The sequence below is a fragment of the Bombina bombina genome, chromosome 11 (genome assembly GCF_027579735.1).
Source record: "Bombina bombina isolate aBomBom1 chromosome 11, aBomBom1.pri, whole genome shotgun sequence".
Taxonomy (NCBI): Eukaryota; Metazoa; Chordata; class Amphibia; order Anura; family Bombinatoridae; genus Bombina; species Bombina bombina.
Window position 1 is genome coordinate 62618969 of NC_069509.1, and position 20542 is coordinate 62639510.

At 35.7% G+C, this 20542-nt stretch overlaps 1 protein-coding gene across 3 annotated transcripts in view; it reads right to left on the reverse strand.

The window, feature by feature from the left end:
* LOC128642344 (hydroxyacylglutathione hydrolase, mitochondrial) overlaps positions 1-20542 on the reverse strand; it is a 111547-nt gene that overhangs the window by 89544 nt on the left and 1461 nt on the right. For all 3 annotated transcript variants that reach the window (XM_053695081.1, XM_053695084.1, XM_053695083.1), the window contains exons 2-9: positions 15361-15548; positions 12572-12636; positions 11856-11973; positions 11503-11611; positions 8232-8335; positions 6183-6284; positions 4897-4976; positions 543-627 (exon numbers count right to left, since the gene is read on the reverse strand). In XM_053695081.1, coding sequence (XP_053551056.1) covers positions 543-627; positions 4897-4976; positions 6183-6284; positions 8232-8335; positions 11503-11611; positions 11856-11973; positions 12572-12636; positions 15361-15548 — 851 coding nt within the window. The remainder of the gene's footprint in view (positions 1-542; positions 628-4896; positions 4977-6182; positions 6285-8231; positions 8336-11502; positions 11612-11855; positions 11974-12571; positions 12637-15360; positions 15549-20542) is intronic.

The window sequence follows — 20542 nt, forward strand, 5'->3', positions numbered from 1 at the left end:
GTGACAATTTTACTTGCAACGCTTAGTTAACATAACTTGTGATTAACCTCTAGCAAGACCACCATCTTCAAACATTTTCAAGACCTGATGACCCGTATAGTTTCTGATGTATGGTGGGTCCATCTAGATGAGGTCTGAAGGGTGGTGAGTTAGCATCCCATATCCCTTTAAGTAGTGAAGGTATGCAGGTATATATTAACAAATATATAGCGAAACGTATATATATATATATATATATATATATATATATATATATATATATATCATACACACACGTATATGTGCCCAGTGAACTGAAAATCAGATTTTATATGTCATCTACTCTTAAATATTTATTGTTATGCATCTTGCAGAACACAAAATATATTTGTCTCTGTGCAAAAGGATTTGCATCTGAGTAGCAAAAGAAAAGTGCAGTTCATTTTTCAAAAAGTATGAAAAATAATATTCAGCAAAATAAAATTTAAAAGGATCAGATCAAATCAAAAAATCATAAAAAAAATGAGGTGCATATTGCAATTTTGGATTCAGTCTTTTGGCACCTTGAAATTATCTTTTTCTTTGCGAATTGAAGCCATTGTAGAAATGGGATTATCTTCTCCAGCATGTCGCTGCACAGCCTTCTCCCTGTCATTAAAGAGATACAAGTTACGTACATAGCACAGACTGACAATACCAAACAGCCTAATCTCATGGTTTACTGCCTTCTGATTTAAAGGGACAGTCTACTTGAAAAGTGTTATTGTTCAACCCCTTTGCTATCAGGAACACATTTTTTTAGCATTTTTGCTATCACCCCATTTAAACAGAAATAGAGCCTTGATTTTTTTTACCTATCAAAACTATATATTTTATTAAAGCAGACAACCCAAGCTATTGAGCTAGACCCATTTTGGTATATTTCATGCCACCATTTTGCCACCAAATGTAATCATATAAAATAATTGTTAAACTATTCTGGGATCTTATTTGTTTAGAAATAGCAGACATGCATGGCCGCTAATTGCAGCTGCACACCACACGCCTGAAATTCCTGGCAGTGAAGGTGTTAATCAGTTAGCTTGTAAGGTTAATATTTGCTCTAGTGTAGGGATTACCCTCCCCCTGACACCTCCCACCCCCTGATCACCAAGTTGTAACAGCAGTCTGGTGTGTAAGCAAACAAGTGAAGAAGGAGGGTTACCAACAGAAGTGTGTCACATTGCAATTATTTAGCTACTAGTTGGTAAGCCTGTCCAGAGGGCAGTCTATGTATTGTAAATACAACCCCCCAAAGCTATGAAAAATAAAAAATAGAAATACAGAAAAAAATAAACAAAGCTATCAAAAATAATAAAATTAAACCTAACCCCTATAAAAATAACCCCCCCCCAATAAAAACACCCCCTAATCTAATGCTAAACTACCAATAGCCCATAAAAAGGGCTTTTTGTAGGGCATGGCCCTAAGTTAAACAGCTCTTTTACATTAAAAATAAACAAAGTCCCGCCTAACAGGAAAATCCCCCACCCATCAAACCCCCCAAAATAAAAAAAAATAACACTAATAAACCTAATCTACCCATTGCCCTGAAAAGGGCATTTGTATGGGCATTGCCCTTAAAAGTGCATTCAGCTCTTTTTAACTGCCCTTAAAAGGGCATTCAGCTCTTTTGAGATTTGCCCAAAAAAAAAACCCAATCTAAAAAAACAACCCCCCCCCCAAAAAAAAATTAAAAAAAACCTAACACTAAAGCCCCAAATAGGTACTTTACGGTTTCCGAAGTCCAGCGGAGAAGGTCTTCTTCCAGGCGGATCCATCATCTTCATCCACAGTGAAGGCGGTGCGGAGCGGAGGTCCGGAGAGAGGTTTTCCCAGATGTGGCGATCCTCTGCGGCGGCCGTCCTCAGCAGCATGGAGGCTCCTCTTCATCCGATGTTCAAGGTATACTGAATATTGAATGCAAGGTACCGCAATCAATTTGGGGTACCTTGCATTCCTATTTGCTGAATTTTTCAAATCGAATAAGCCAATAAGATTTCAGTAGCTCTCATTCTATTGGCTGCTGAATTTTCAAAACAGCCAATAGAATGAGAGCTACTGAAATCCTATTGGCTGTTCAAATCAGCCAATAAGATTTCAGTAGCTCTCATCCTATTGGCTGATTTTGAAAATTTCAGCCAATAGGAATTGAAGGTACCCTAATAAATATGGGGTACCTTGAATTCTTTCTTCAGTGTGTGGAGGAAGATCGCATGAAGAGGAACCTCTACGCCTTCGCCAAGGAGCGCCACTTCTGGGAAGACCACTCCGGAACTCCGCTCCGCGCTGCTTTCACTGTGGATGAATATGATGGACCCGTCTGGAAGAAGACCTCCGCCGGACTTCTGAAACCATGAGTAACTATTTGGGGCTTTAGTGTTAGTTTTTTTTTTTTTTTATTATTTGGGGGGTTTGTTTTTTTAGATTAGGTTTTTTTGGGGGCAAATCTCAAAAGAGCTGAATGCCCTTTTAAGGGCAGTGAAAAAGAGCTGAATGCCCTTTTAAGGGCAATACCCATACAAATGCCCTTTTCAGGGCAATGGGTAGATTAGGTTTATTAGTGTAAGGTTTTTTTTTATTTTGGGGGGTTTGGTGGGTGGGGGATTTTACTGTTAGGGGGGACTTTGTTTATTTTTAAGGTAAAAGAGCTGTTTAACTTAGGGCAATGCCCTACAAAAAGCCCTTTTAAGGGCTATTGGCAGTTTAGCATTAGATTAAGGGGTGTTTTTATTTTGGGGGGGCTTTTTTATTTTCATAGGGATTAGGTTTAATTATTTTATTTTGGATAATGTGTTTATTATTTTTTGTAATGTTAGCCTTTTTTATTTTTTGTAATTAGATTAATCTAATGTAATTTTTTTTATATTTTTATTGTAATGTAGTTTATTTTTTATTGTAATTAAGGGGTTAATTTAGGGGGAGTTAGGTTAGGGGGCTTAGTCATTAAATTAGTTTTTTGCATTGTGGGGGTTGGCGGTGTAGGAGTTAATAGGTAAATTAGGTTTAATGCATTGTGGGAGGATTGGCGGTTTAGGGGTTAATAGATGTATTAGGTAGTTTGTGATGTTGGGGTTTACGGATTTAGGGATTAATAATTTTATTAGGTAGTTGTTGTTTTTTTTCTTAATACTTATTGCGGCAGTTAGGTGTTTTTTCATACTTATTGCGGGCAATTTTTTTTTTTGTAATGCTCCGTTTGCCTTCGCTGCATCCCAGTGGATTCCGAAAGTGGCAGGGTGGTGAAAGAATCCACCTTCTTTTCACCACCCTGCCATTTTCGGGAATCCACCTGGATGCAGCTTCGTTCGTCTCGCGCTGCCAACATTCCTTTGAGGATGCGTGCGCAACTGCCGACGGCGACGGACATTACAAACGCAATTATAGTATAGATAAGTTGGAGTTGTAACAGCAGTCTGGTGTGTAAGCAAACACGTCATGTTTGACATTCTTTGCTCAGTTAGTAAACTGGGGTTATATCTCTGTAGAAATATTAAAGGGACAGTAAACTCCAAAATTGTTATTGTTTAAAAAGATAGATAATGTCTTTAATACCCATTCCCCAGCTTTGCACAACCAACATTGCTATATTAAAGGGACAGTATACACTCATTTTCATATAACTGCATTTAATAGACACTACTATAAAGAATAAGATGCACAGATACTGATATAAAAATCCAGTATAAAACTGTTTAAAAACTTACTTAGAAGTTCTTAATTTACCTCTGTTGAAAAGGCAGTTGGAAAGCCCACTGCAAGTGGGAAATAAGACCCCCCCCTCCCCCATCTTTTGCATATGAAAAGACCCTTTACACAAACAGGAGCAAGCTGGAGTAGGTAGCTGACGGTATTCAAATAAAACTTTGGGGCTTGGTTAGGAGTCTGAAAATCAGAGCAATGTTATTGAAAAATAAGCAAAACTATACATTTAAAAAAAACAAAAAAACTTTATGAGCTATATAAATAGATCATCTACAAAACATTTATGCAAAGAAAAATGAGTGTATAATGTCCCTTTAATATACTTTATAACATTTAAACCTCTAAATGTCTGCATGTTTCTAAGCTACTACAGACAGCCTCTTATCACATGCTTTTTTATTAGCTTTTCACAACAAGGGCGTGCTAGTTGATGTGAGCTATATAGATAACATTGTGCTCACGCCCGTGGCTTGTGGCAGACACTGCAATAATTGGATGCAATGCAAGTCAATAGATAATAAATAGTCATGTGATCAGTGGGCTGTCAGATACAAGGTAATCACAGAGGTAAAAAGTGTATTAATATAACAAAACTGGGGGACGGGTAATAAAGGGATTATCTATCTTTAAAACAAAAACATCTTTTGAGTTGACTGTCCCTTTCAACAATAAATACATAGTGATGTATGCAAACCAACTATTAGTCTTAGAATAATATGTAGTTGTACTTTTTACAATTATCATTTTTGTTTAAATATTGAAAATATAAGTGTAAAGTGTTTAATTTCTATAAAGTACTGTAGTTTCTATAAAATAATGGGCGCCACCTTGTTTGAACTTTTGTATTTATCTCTGTTTGTGGAAGCAAGACTTTGTGGAAACCTTTTCAGAATATCCTAAATTCCACACAGAATTTTTTTGACAATCACTTTTAATTGCCTGTCTTTTGTCTGTGACTAATTGTCATCATCAGGAAAGATAGATAAGGGGAAAACTTAAGTTCAAACATGGTTGCACTGCTTATTTTATAGAGACTTTAGAAAACTAACAATTTTTATATATAAAATAAAGTATATTAAGATTGTTTTTAATGGCACAAAATTAAACATTTTATTATACAATCTCATACTGTTTAATATCCCTTTTAAGAAAGGTGCCGCCAGTAACACTTACCTCACTCTCATAAAGGGGTTATAAGTAAATTCTTCTGCAATAGTGGAAGGTATAGTGGGTTCTCCCTTATTGTACGTATCCTGAAAAACAAAGTCTTATTATAGGTTTGTCCGTCAGCAAATAAATGGTTTTAGCGCAAAGCAGACAGACTGACTACATAGCGTAACAAGAACAAAGGAAAATCAAAATAAACCATGAGCAGTAAAATTATTGTCCTTTTATATAGACATAATTATTGTGAGGAAAAATTCTTGAAGTGGACACAGAAGCGATAATTAAAGGGACACTGAACCCAAATTTTTTCTTTCGTGATTCAGATAGAGCATGAAATGTTAAGCAACTTTCTAATTTACTCCTATTATCAAATTTTCTTCATTCTCTTGGTATGTTTATTTGAAAAGCAAGAATGTAAGTTTAGATGCCGGCCCATTTTTGGTGAACAACCTGGGTTGTCCTTGCTGATTGGACAGCACCAATAAATAAGTGCTGTCAATGGTCTGAACCAAAAATTTGCTTGCTCATTAGCTTAGATGCCTTCCTTTTCAAATAAAGATAGCAAGAGAACGAAGAAAAATTGATAATAGGAGTAAATTAGAAAGTTGCTTAAATTTGCATGCTCTATCTGAATCATGAAAGAAAAAAATTGGGTTTAGTCTCCCTTTAAACATTAATGATTCACAACGAACGTATAATTAAAAAAAAAAATTTTTTCGGGTACCTCTGTTATACAATTTACCCTTTCTTTTTGTATCCTTTGTTAAATTTTAATTTTTAAAAGTATATGGGAGTGGCGGCTACAATAATGGGATTCATTTATCAATGTGCGGGTGGACAATTAAAAGACTATTAAATGGAGTAGAATTGCATAATCAACACAAGCATAATAAAACAGAGAATACAAAAGCACTCAGTCTAAATTTGATCTAGACTCAGTCTAGATTTTTTCTGACAAATTTCAAAGTTAGTTCCATTTTCCTTCCTCCTGTATCACATGACGACCGTCAGCCAATCACAAAAAGTGTGTATGTATACACTCTGAACTCTTGCACATGCTCAGTAGGTGCTGGTGCCTCAAAGTGTGAATATAAAAATATTGTGCACATTTTGATAATGGAAGTGACTTAAAAAGTTCTTTGAAATTATGTGCTCTATCTGAATCAAGAAAGTTTAATCTCGATTTTAGTGTCCCTTTAACCTGTCTGGCCGTATCGTGGCTAGCAGGCAGTAACGTGTGCAATGCCACCAATCACAAATATAAAAACAAAGATATATAAAAGAACTATTACCTTAGCCCAAGACAGCTTCTGTTTTATAGCACTGTTGTCTGGTTCAACATGGCGAGCAAACTTCAAGTTGTTGATTGTGTATTCATGGCCACAGTAGACTCGCTTTGTGAAAAAAACTAGATATTACTAATAATGATGTTATTGTATGCAACAGCCTATAGTCTGAAAAAAATACAGCAAGTGTAGGGGTTTGTTTAGTCGATGGAGGTCTCCATTTGTGTAGTGGCAAATTAAAAACAAATAATACATTTTTTTAGAAAGCTTGTATTGTGCTTCATACAATGCAAATAAAAATAGCATTACTTTGGATTTACCGAAAAAGTTATGTTAATGAAATATTTTGGAAGTCTAAATATTGAAAGCTTACTATAAAAATGGCGTGCAACACATAAGCGTTACTGAAACAGTAAGCCATGAATGTTGTATGGTATCAATTAGAAACTCAGCGCCCCTTAAAGGGACATGATACCCAAATGATGAAGCACTTGAAAGTGATGCAGCATAGCTGTAAAAAGCTGACTCGAAAATATCACATGAGCGTCTCTATGTAAAAAATGAAGATATTTACCTTAAAATGTCCTATGTATTCACAACCCACTGTAAAGAGACTTTAGTCCCAGGACTTGCTAGGGAGTGTGCATCTGTTATGTGCAGGCACAGTCATGTTATTTTCCTATTCAGTTTAGGGAAGTTTACTGTGAAATCTCATGAGGTCACAGCAAAGAAATGTAGGACCTCAGCACTGCTGATTGGCTACTGTGTTTTTTTCTTCTTCAACTTGCAACGTTACAGCAGCTCCCACTGTTCACTGAACACTCACTCTGGTGAGCTGAAGACATTTGGAGGTAAAATATCTTCCCTTTTCTACATAGAGATGCTCAGGTGATATTTTCCTGTCAGCTTTTTACAGCTATACTGCATCGGTTTCAAGTGATTTAGCATATGAGTATTATGTCCCTTTAACAAAAAAACAAGTGGCATTTAACCCTTTCTCTAATCTCGGATTTCCCAAATCTTGCATATAATGAACATAGAAGCGCCAACAGAACGACTTGTGTTTTTGCTACCACAACTGGCCAATATAATAAAACTACTAATATGTTTCACAAATTCTATAGGGTCAATTTATATTATACTCAAGTTTTTTCTTCATGAATGTACTTTGATTTTCTTTATAAAGTTATATATTTTTGACTTTGAAAACATTAGTGGTTTTATTATATTTGCCAGTAGTGATACAAAAAACACAAGTCGTTTGCCTCTTTTAGCTTTTCCTTGTTCAAAATATATTACACCGTTATATTGTCTCCTTATTTAATGCATTTTGTCTCTCTCTCTCTGGCATCTCAGCAGTTAATTCTAACCTAAAGGGACATAATGGTAAAATAAAATGTGCAGGAATGTAATTTTATTTTAGATAAAGACAAGTTTGCAATATACTTGTATTAAAACAAATGCTTCTAGTAAAAACTATTCACGTTTCAGCAGCATACTTACATATGCTGCAAAGCTTAGTGCACCAGCATTAACATATAAAGCCTTCTCAGCAAGGCCTAGTTTCCATTGAGGTGGTAAAGTTTGGAAACTAGTGGTAACATAAAAATTCTCCACAGTCTTGAATGGAGATAAATGTTTTTATCACTAGTTTTCAGGACTTACCACATTCAATGGAAACTATGCCCAAGTCAGCAATGCCTTATATGGTAGACATTAACTAATCACTAACACAATGTACGCCAATGCTTGCATTCTGAGCAGGTGCAGTATTTATGAGAGCACACGTGCATGTGCAGTATATGTACATAGTTCCCTGAAACAGTGATAACATTTTAATAGAAACATTTTTGCTAGTTTATGTGTATTACGAAAAATGCGGATATTCAAAACCAAAAACATTTAAACTATGATGCCGTTTAATATATGTAAAACAGAGAGGTGACATAACAGCTGTGTCATTTTAAATGCAACAAAAGAACGCAAGCACTTGCAGCTGTAATACATTATTATACTGTGTTCTGAAAATACAAAGAACATTTGTAACAAATTTACCGTTTCTGGGGGAAGACGACCCAATATTTCAATCAAAGCACTGTACATTTCATCAGCTGTCCCTTCAAAGAATTTGCCGCACCCTGCAACAAACAGGGTGTCACCTGTAAGGGGGATGAACAGTAAAATAACTGCATGTTTGCCATTATTTTATTATTCTTTGCAAATGTACAATAATGGGACATGGTAACAGGTACATAAAATGAAACAATATGACAGTCCACAGTGCTCCAAAACATGTTGGATGTATTTCCCGGCACTAGGAAGAGGCCAAGAACCCACATAAGAGTTTAAATTCCCTTCCACCTCCCGTCTCTCCTCAGTTTAACGCATAGCCGAGCAGAGAATAGGAAACAGATAGATAGGAAAGACAAAAGAGGGGTCTATAGAGGTGCAAATTAGAGCTGGCTCCCAAAAATAGAGAAGGGCAGGGCCTATATACTTTGATCATTCCTAAAGAAAATAATTTATCAGGTAAGCATAAATTTTGTTTTCTTTCTAATGACACAGTGAGTCCACGGATCATCTAATTACTATTGGGAATATCACTCCTGCCCAGCAGGAGGAGGCGAAGAGCACCCAGCAAAGCTGTTAAATATCACCTCCTTTCCCTCCAACCCCAGTCATTCTCTTTGCCTACGTTAGAGTAAGGATTTAGTAAAGTTAGGTGTCTGGAAAGATTCTTCAATCAAGATTTTATTATTTTATTTGCATAAATTTTGTTTTCTTTCATACAATGATGATAGTCCATAGTGCTCCATAAAAGGAGGAGTTAATACTCAAGCAGATTGTCCATGTTACAGAATGGGTGGGACACACTGCGGCCTGAAGGACTTTCCTGCCATAAGCTGCTTGCGAATAAGCAAAAACATCAAATCTGTAAAATCTTGAAAAGGTATTAAGGAGAAGACCCATGTTGCAGCTTTGCAAATCTGCTCCAAGGATGCATCATTTTTTAAAAAAAGATGTTGCAACCCATCTTGTAGAATGAGCTGTTATACGCTTAAAAAATAAAAATATATAAAAAATCAGTGCGTCAAAATACCTGTGAAAAAAATGTATATAAACATATAGTGCATAAAAATAGTTATAATATAAATAACCTATAAATAAATAGATTACTAATATAAAATAGTTACAAGTGTGGTCAAAAACCAAACCAAACCACACCACTGTAGGTAAGTGATGGGAATGAAAATGGACAGTTCAACTAGTCCAAAATCCAAATCCTGAATTACTTCTGCAGTGTTATACGCTTAGGAGGCGACTTTCTTTCAAGAGAACAAATAAAGCAGAAATTTGACCTTTTAGAGAGCTAGCAGACACAAAGCCTTGTAAACGCCATCTTGTAAAAACTGAAGAATTCTAAGAAAGCCCTCTGGAAGAGCGCCATTTAAAGTATGCCCTCCACATTTTGTGATAATTTTTTCTGGGTAACAGGTTTTCTGGCTTGAATCAGAGTGTCAATAACTGAATCAGAGAAACCTCTATGTTTTAACACACACTGTTAAACTTAGAGATTTTAAATCCTGATGGAAAAGAGGCCCTTGAGACAATAGATGTCTTGGAGGAAGAAGCCATTGGGGAGATGAGGACATCTGCAGTAGATCCACATACCATGTCCTGTGGAGCCAGACTAGAACCGTCAAGATTACAGAAGATGACTCCTGTTTGGTTTGAGCAATTACTCTTGGAAGAAGGACAAGTGGAGGAAACAGGTATGCTAGATGAAAATTCCAAGGACACACCAAGGCATCTATATCATTTGAGACTTTGGATCTCTTGATCGTGCACAATTCAGTGAAAGTTTGTGATTTAAATGGGAGTCCATCAGATCTATGTCTAGTAGACCCCATTTGATCACTAATTGATCGAAGATGTCCCGATGGAGAGACCACTCTCCTGGATGGACCAATTGGCGACTGAAGTCATCTGCTTTTACAGTTATTTACACCTGGTATGTGTACTGCTGATAGGGAGCATTGATTCTTCTAAGACAGAATCTGAGACACTTTCTGCATAGCCAGTGGACTGCGGATACCCCCGTGATGATTTATGTAGGCCATCACCGTGCTATTGTCCGACTGGAACCGGATAAGCTTTTCCTCTTTTAAAAGGGGCCAGGATTGAAGAGCCCAAAGAATATAATAGAACAAAAACTGAGAAAAGATGGGAGGGAATTTAAGCTCTTGTGTGGGTTTTTGGCCTCCCCCTATTAGTGGGAAATATATCCCACATATTATGGAGCACTATCGACTATCATCAGTATACGAAAGAAAATAAAAAGACTTTTGTGTCAACAACCCAATGAGATCAACCTCAGCTTCCAGGGTGCAGAAAAAAAATCCAAAAATTTGATTGAAAGTAAAAGAAGAATAACATAGTAGAATCCTGTTTAGCATTTTACAGCTGTGTCTGATTGATAAAGTAGTTTCAGTCACATAGTAAAATGCTTGTGTGTGTGCGCATCTGAATGTATATTGTGTGTATGTGTATTGCAAGTGTATGTGTGTGTGACTGTGTATTGAGTGTGTGTTTTGTGTGTATGTACAAATTGTGCGTATATGTGTGTGTGAATGTATATTGAGCCTGTGTATTGTGTGTATGTGCATTTGTATGTGTGTGTATTGCAAGTGCATGTGAATGTATATTGCGTGTATGTGTGTTTTGTGTGTGTGTATTATTGCAAGTGTAGGTGCGCGTGTGAATGTATATTTCGTGTGTATTGTGTGTATGTTTATTGCTTGTGTGTGTGTGCGTATTATGCGTGTGTATATGTGTGTGTATTGCAAGTATGTGTATTGTGTGTATGTTTATTGCTTGTGTGTGTGTGCGTATTATGCGTGTGTATATGTGTGTGTATTATTGCAAGTGTGTGTGCGCGTGTGAATGTATATTGCGTGTGAATTGTGTGTATGTTTATTGCTTGTGTGTGTGCGCGTATTATGCGTGTGTATATGCGTGTGTATTGCAAGTGCATGTGAATGTATATTGCGTGTATGTGTGTGTGTATTATTGCAAGTGTGTGTGCGCGTGTCAATGTATATTGCGTGTGTATTGTGGGTATTTTTATTGCTTGTGTGTGTGTGCGTATTATGTGTGTGAATTGTGCGTGTGATGCAGAATACTGCCATCTTGTATGTGTACAGTCCTTGGCTGCTAGAACAAAGTATATAAATATCCAAAGCAGAAAATCAGAATTCTTAGCTCTTGATATTAAAACATATGGTTTATTTAACATTTGGGAGAAGATATAAACAAAAAGCCTTACCTGTAAACACGGCTGGAGGCTCACTGCTAGACGGCTTAGTTACAAAGTAGCAGATGTGTCCTGAGGTGTGGCATGGGGTAAAAAGACATTTTATATGTAGCGATCCCACCTAAAAAAAAGAGAGAAATTAGCAGTTTATTATACAAGAAGACATTTAAAAAGGGTTTTCAAAATGGCATGCTGTATTTGTTCTCTTGATATCTGTTGTTGAAGAGTAAACCTAGGTAGGTTTAGGAATGTGCACGTCTTTAGCACTCTATGGCAGTAGTGTTTGCAACAATATTTATAACAATGTTATGAATATTTAAACATTTTTATTACAATCTCAAGGTGTTTTCTTAAATAGACACTACCTGGAACGTTGTTAGATGTGACACTTTCCGGTTTAGGGCTCCTACCCTGCTGTCGCCTCCGTACACGGTTAACCCAGATACCATCTTGACCAGCTTCTCATTTCCCCCAGCGTGATCCCTGAAGATATATCAAGATACTGTTAACAGATGCAGAACAGATACTCGTTCATCTGACTTACAGAACTTTCACAATACACTCATAATATACCGAATTTGTTCTACACACTAAACATATTTCAATAAATCTGCAAATTAATCCATCCACAAAATCTTTTTTCTATAGAAGCAATTGAGCAAAAAGAAATGCAGTAGATCAATTCATAATTATTGCTTTATATTTCTTTAAAGGGACATGAAACTCAATTTTTTTCTTTCATGATTCTGACAATTTTAAACAACTTTCCAATTGACTTCTATTATCAAATTTGCTTAATTCTCTTGCTATCCTTTGTTAACGGAGCAGCAATGCATTACTGGGAGCTAGATGAGCCTTTTTTAATAAGTAAATGAAAAGAGAAAAATGTGTGTAGCCACCAATCACCAGCTTGCTCCCAGCCACTACACAAGAATAAAGTACATTTGAAAATAGAAGTGAATTTAAGTGTCTAAAATGACATTCTCTAACTATCTGACTCATGCAAGATTCATTTTGACTTTCCGATCCCTTTAATCATTTCAATAATAAAAAAAAAAATACAACAAATTGTGACTCCTACCAATGATGATGTGTAGTAAGAACGCTTGTCAACTTAACGCCGTGTTTCTTGACTGCATCAACAACCTAATGTTAAAAAAAAGAGAATTAATTTTAAGGAATATCATTTTTTGTAGGTTGTTTTCATTTCAAATTAAAGGTTCACTGTACCCCAAAACTTTCTTTCATCTTTGTATTAAAGGGTTATAAAACCTTTCTGCAAATGATGTTAAAAACTGATGCATTAAAAAAAATAATGTAATTAATAAATAAATCCACTTATTTGTTAACCTAAACAAAGTTCGTAAATAATAAAAAAAGTTATGAAATTGCTATCATAATTTCCAACTCTGCAACCACCCTCAAAAGTAGGCAGTTAAACCTTCAAAATCAAGCAGCCAATCATCAAGACGTACCCAAGAGCAACTTTGCATATCCATGAATCAAACACGCGCCCCCAATCGCATTTGCGTTAAAGGGACAGTCTACACCTTAGTCATCTTAAAGTCTTAGATTAAGCTGCAAATAGCCTCCCACATCCTTTCTATATCATGCAGCAGGAACAGTAAAAAAGTTATTTTAAAATGAATATTGTTTCTGGACAGTTTGAAATTGACTGCCAAGCTCAGCCCATTGATGACGACATGATCTGGGCTGCATATGGCATCCAATCACAAAAGGCTCACTAGTATGATTCAACAGATTGTCAATGCTATTCAGCAGAGAGCCTAGATGCAGCCAAGATCGTGAAGTTTGCCTTAATGAGAAACAGAAAACGACCAATGATCCTGGATATTTCTGGACTGTCACTGGTTGGGAAGTCTGTCCGTTGACCCTCACACTCCCTATCAATGCAAATGTCCCAGTTTCCATTGACTCTGCCCACGGCATGCCCGGACTCCACCCAAACCTTAATTTAGTCGTTGTGCAACTTAGAGGAGCATGTGATCCGTCACTGGAAAAGTTAGAATCTCTTCTTTCATTTCAGGGTCACTTTACCCTCTGGTTATCAAATAAGCAGTGTGAAAATTGCACTTGTATAACTTGTTAGACTGAGTTTTGACTAATAAATGTAGGAGAACAAAATAAACCCATGCACCCATTAGACCACCTACTTAAAAAAGGAGCATCTCTTCTTTCAAATGAGGAGTCATTTGACTCTCTAGATATTATGTGGTTTATATAAAAATGTCTTAACCTATCATACAAAAGGTTGAGAGAAATAAAAGGTGGAAGAGCTGAAACTATGTTTTTTTCTCAGTCAAAATATTAACGTATCCAGGAGACCTTTAATAAGAAAAATAAGAGAATCTTCCTTCAAGTGAGAGGTATCAAGACCCTGTAGATGTTTCTTTAGCAAGTAACACAGCAAGACCTGTGCATCAATATTTTACTGGGTGTTCCACATTGGGTGGTAGCTCATGGGCGGGGCTCTCTTCCCCTTCATCTTTTTTGTAAATTGTTCTAGGGTATAATGCACTTATGTTCTAGCACTGTGGAATATGCTGGCTCTCTACAAATAAATTATTATAATAATAGTAGAAACAAAATTGTTAAATATTTAACCCACTATAAACCTACAAAAGGTTGAGAACATTAAAGGGACACTGAACCCAAATTTAATGATTCAGGTAGAGCATGCAATTTTAAGCAACTTTCTAACTTACTCTTATTATCACTTTTTCTTCGTTCTCCTGCTATCTTTATTTAAAAAGCAGGACAGTAAAGCTTAAGAGCCAGCCCATTTTTGGTTCAGAACCTGGGTTATGCTTGCTTATTGGTTTGCTAAATGTAGCCACCAATAAGCAAGCGCTATCCAGTGTGCTGGACCTAAAATGGGCTGGGTCCTAAACTTTAAATTCCTGCTTTTTAAATAAAGATAGCAAGAGAAAGAAGAAAAAGTGATAATAGGAGTAAATTAGAAAGTTGCTTAAAATTGCTGCTCTATCTGAATCATGAAAGAAAAAGTTTGGCTTAAGTGTCCCTTTAATTAGCAGGATTTTTTTTCTTCAAATGATGGGTCATGCCTCCTACAAATTACTATACATCAGATCCTTATATAGGGAAGTGTGAGGGTTTAGTTATATAATATCTCAGATCTGCTGTAAATTTCCACTTTAGCTGTCCCTTGCCTATTTCATTCCATACTAACCTTCTGAACTTAAAGGGCCATAATACCCAAATGTTTAAACACTTGTAAAAAAGAAAGATATTTTACCTCAAAAGTTCCTCAATAGCCACCTCCCATTGTAAAGGATTTCTAAGCAGCATTTTAGTGTGTCTGTCCCGGGACAGCTGAAAGGATGAGCCTCATGAACTCTCATATTATTTCACCAATCAGGTAAAGGAAGCTTACTATGAAATCTCATGAGAGTTAAGTAAAATCTCATGAGATCACAGCAAGAGTTCATGACCTCAGCACTGCTGATGCTGATTGGCTGCTGTTCATGTCTTCATTTTTTTTTTTAACTGCAGCTGGGAGCAGCCGAGTATAACTTTTTACACAGAACTTACTCTGCTGAGCTGAGGAGATTGTAAGGTAAAATATCTTCCTTTTTTACATAGAGATGCTCAGGTGATATTTTCCTGTCAGCTTTTTACAGTTATACTGCATCAGTTTCAAGTGATTTAGCATATGAGTATTATGTCCCTTTAACACTGCAAAAAATGTTTACTGAAGATAGAAATGTATTATTTATCTGGTGCTATTAAAAACTACAGTAGAAACAACACAACTAGATATTTTGTTATGACCAAGAAAATCCCTTTAAATAAAATGTACTTTATGCCAACCGCTAGTCCGCTACTTACTTTGTGAGGCTGGACTGGATCTACAATGGCAGCTTCTTTTGTCTCCTCGTCTATGAGGAGGTACATGTAGTTGTCTGTTAGTGCTGGGATCAACTCAACCCTCATGTTTGACTGAGCGACCACTTTGGATTTTCTGAGCTCAAACTCTGTCTGGTTTTGTAGGACACTAGTTCCAAAATAAGCAGAGCCTGGCGGAAAGAAGGAAGCTTCTATCAAACAGGAGTCAGATAATAAAAGTAAACAAACCCAATATTTCATCTCCCTGTAAGATGTTTAAGGAAAATAAAACAACATTGCTTTATACATTTCTTATGTATTTTGCCTGCTTTTGCTGTAACTTACATATGGTTAAAGCGATATAAAACCCAAATGTATTCTTTCCTAATTCAAGTTCTAAGAAATTAGCATATGAGCCTCCTAGGTTTAGATTTCAGCTAAGAATACCAAGAGAACAAAGCTAAATTGGTGATAAAAGTAAATCGGGAAGTTGTTTAAAATTACATGCCCTATTTGAATCATAATTTTTTTTTTTGGACTAGACCGACCCTCTAAGTTACATTTCAACTAATTATCTAGGTAGGATAATTGTCTTGTAACTGCTGCTGCTGTTTGACTCACTGGCTGTATTCACTCAGAATCATCAGTTCTCGGCGTCCTTCGATTTATACTTTAACTATGTGTTTAACCCTGTTGTGGACTAAAAATGTCAATTTCTGACAAATTAGCACATGTAATTTTAGCACTATAGTGGCACTTTAACATATAAAGGCATAGGACAGCTGACTTCTGACTACATGAGACCTCTTGCCTGACAGACCTGTCAGCACATTTTTTTCTTTATGCCTCGTCCTCTGACTCAGCTGTTCTAAGTCTGCTTGTGGTAAACTGTCACACACTATCGGCTTTTTATATCAGTGCCATTCAGAGGTCATCATACGATTAATATGGTAACAAGCTGGTGGGGTGAATTACAAATCTCATCATAAAGTCACTATCATTGTTTTATTACTTGTTACAGCATAATCCTATGATAGAGTATAAAGTTATGTCTAGAAACAGGCCTCTCTCTAGTGGACAGGTTGTCAGTGAAAGTATACTTAGACAGGGAACACAATTGTTTTCGTTCATGATTTAGAAATAGATTTGTTGAAAGGCATATCTAAATAAGCTCAGTAGCTGCTGATTGGTGGCTGCACATAGATGCCTTGTGTGATTGGCTCACCCATGTGCATTGCTATTTCTTCAATAAAGGATATCTGAAGAATGAAGCAAATTAAATAATAGAAATAAATTGAAATGTTGTTTAAAATTGTATTCTCTATCTCAATCATGAAAGAAAATGTTGGGGTTTCATGTCCCTTTAAAGGGACAAAAAAACTCAGATTTATTTTTTTATTTCACTAATAGATTCTTCATAGGGAATAAAAAACCTTCAATATACTTGTAATAAAAATAGTAATGCCTTTTACTTGTAATAAAGCTAACTGTACCCTAGGCACACAAATGCCACATGTGACTATTAAACGGCATACAGTGGTAGTTACCTGCAGCGTGTGCACAGTCAGTGCCACAGAAATATGCAGATGCCGCACTAGTGAACGTGCCAGGGGAGTTAGTTTAATGCATTTATATTACTTTTTTCTATCATTCTGTATCTATTTGGGAAATAAAACTTGAGGTTTATATAGCTATAAAATAGTATATAAATATATATATTATATACATATAAATGGTAAGTTATGCACTTTGCAATCTACTTTCATTATTTCATTTTCCCCCCCTTCATGTAATTTATCTCTGAAAATAGTTGATTTTCTAATTCTAGAAATGTACACTAAAACCGTATAAAGGCTAACCATGCTACATATATGCTCATTAATGGGTCTGGAAGATAACAACTGCAAAACAATGCAGTTTATACCAACATGATGACAGTGGCTAGTCTTGTCTACTCCAGTAGCAAGTACTAGATTGGCTCCTCCATTTAATACAAGTGGTGGGTGGAGTTTGGCTATTGAAAAACAATTGCAGCAAACAAGACAATTTGTTTTAAAAATGTTTAGACTTTACTGATATGTTATTCTATAACAAGGCAACACAAATGTCTTGTAATTACAAAGGGTTTAGTGTCCCTTTAAATATCTCTAACAATGACATGGATCCACTGAGAAAGGCACAACCCATTAAAATATTAGTATTTAAAGGCTATCTACAATGTACTCAGGTAACCAGCTGAGTTCAAAGCTGCTGCTCTCTCTCTTTCCCATCCCACTAGGAAGCTGATTTCTGTTGATGTCCCTTGTTTACAAAGCTTTTCTAAAGCTAATACTGCTGTATTTAAATTTTCCGTTTAGGTGGCAGTTTCTACAGGTAAAAGCATCACTTTTACCTGTAGAAACTGTGTGTGTGTGCACTGTACTTTTACATTTTGTTGTTTTATGTGTTTGATAGTCATAGACAGATTGTCAACTAATTTAAAAAAGAACCATCTTATAACATTTGTAGAAATCTTCATTGTTATTATTTAAAAAAAATACCGTTATTTTTTAAAAATATTTTCTTCATAAATTAAAAATATTTTTATATTTCAAGGGTCAGCTAAACTATGCAATTTTAAGAGACTTTTCAATTTACCTGTTATCAAATACTCTTTGTTATCTTAGTATCCTTTGTTGAAAAGTAAACCTAGGTGGGCTCAGGAGCAGCAGTGACTTACTGGGAGCAAGCTGCTGATTGGTGGCTACACACATGCCTCCCATCATTGGCTCACCAGCTGTGTTCAGCTAGCTCCCAGTAAAACATTGCTGCTTTGCAATGCACACATGCAAAGGGATTAAACACAAACTTAAACACATAGTTACATGCAAGCAATAGTGCAATAATAAAATGCTCTAAAAATTACAGCATTTTAATTTTGCAGTTGTAAATCACTTTAAGCTGTGCGTATTTATTACATGTTTAAAGGGACAGTCTACATTAAAATTGTTATTGCTTAAAAAGATAGATAACGCCTTTACTTCGCATTCCCCATCTTTGCACAAACAACATTGTTATATTAATATACTTTATAACATTTAAACCTCTAAATGTCTGCCTGTTCCTAAGCCACTACAGACAGCCTCTTATCACATGCTTTTTTATTTGCTTTTCACAACAGGAGACTGCTAGTTCATGTGGGCCATATAGATAACATTGTGCTCACGCCTGAGGAGTTATTTAAGAGTTAGCACAACACAATACTAAATGCAAGTCAATAGATAATAACTAAAAAGTCATGTGATCAGGGGCTGTCAGAAGAGGTTTAGATACAAGGTAATCACAGAGGTAAAAAGTATATTAATATAACTGTGTTGGTTGTGCAAAACTGGGGAATGGGTAATAAAGGGATTATCCTTTTTTTTAAAACAATAAAAAATCTATTGTAGACTGTCCCTTTCAGTCACTTTGAGCTCACCTAACATTTACCAGCATAACAGCCCTTTCTACACAGTTCAGAGACGTTATATATTTGTCATTATGACTAAACACTTCTACTGAAAGTGCCTGATCACTGTCACCAGAGAGTATGCCAGCTCAGAGATATCAGCCCAGCTGCACTAGAATGTTATTGATTAATTGTTGTTACACAAACACACTTCACATGCAGTTTGCCTACAAGGTCTGTCACACAACATGTCAGATTCAGTACAGTCTTTTGATTCTTACAATGAATGTTTATTGAGACCTGTGTATTATGTTATACTGCCCCACATGTAACTAACTGCACAATACTGCACCTAGGGTTATCTGAAGTCCTTGGTTAGGTTTGCAAAAGAGCAGATTGCTAAATATTTATTTATAGGTCCTGTTATCAATAAACTCCAAGTACGTTTAAAGGGACAGTAAAGTCAAATTTAAAGGGACACTGAACCCAAATTTTTTTCTTTTGTGATTCATATAGAGCATGACATTTTAAGCAACTTTCTTATTTACTCCTATTATAAAAATTTCTTAATTCTCTTGGTATCTTTATTTGAAATGCAAGAATGTAAGTTTAGATGCCGGCTCATTTTTGGTGAACAACCTGGGTTGTCCTTGCTGATTGGTGGATAAATTCATCCACCAATACAAAAGTGCTGTCCAGAGTACTGAACCAAAAAAGACCTTAGATTACTTATTTTTCAAATAAAGATAGCAAGAGAACGAAGAAAATTTGATAATAGGAGTAAATAAGAAAGTTGCTTAAAATTGCATGCCCTATCTGAATCACGAAAGAAAAAATTGGGTTCAGTGTCCCTTTAACCTTCATGATTCAGATACATCGTGAAGTTTTAAACAACCTTTCAATTTACTTCTGTTATCAAATTTACCAATTTATATTGGTATTCCTTGTTGACGTTTAGCTACTTTCCATGAGAGCATACTGACATAGGCTCAGGAGCGTGTATAACAGTGTTGCAGACACTGCTGCCATATAGTGCTCAAAACATGAGCCTAGCTCAGTATTCTCTCTTGTAAGGAAAAAATATTCAACAAAGGATACAAAAAGAAAGAGGTCAATTTGACATGAGGAGTAAATTGGGAAGTTATTGTTTTAAATGGTATTTTCATTTTAAATTCAATTTTCATTTGTAAGCAGATAAGATTCCACTTCCTATGATTTCATACAAGATACCTGTTGTAAAAAGTTTTATTGCAATAGAAGATTCTATGTTATATATTTGTTAAATAAAAGATGCTACTTTGAATCTGAACAGCTTTATTTTGAAGCCAATCTGTCTTAAAGGGATATGAAACCCAAAATGTTTATTTTGTGAGTCAGATATAGCAGGTGATTTTAAACAATTTTCTAATTTACTTATAATTTTTTATTTGTTCTCTTGGTATCTTTTGTTGAAAAGCAGGGACGTAAGCTTAGGAGCCAGCCCATTTCTGGAGCCCTATATGGTAACAGTTTTGAAAGAACAAAGCAAATTTGATAACATAAGTACATTGAAAACTTTATGCTCTGTCTAAGGCACAAAATAATATTTTTGGGTTTCCTATTCCTTTAAAATAAAAACCTGCAACTTTGTTTGTGTATGAAAATGACTCCCAAAACTAATCCAACATTTCCACAAAGAAATATAAGAAGGTGAACATCTGTAATATTTCAAAACCCTGTATTGTGTACAGCAGAGTTAAATCAGTTTGAAAAGCAAAT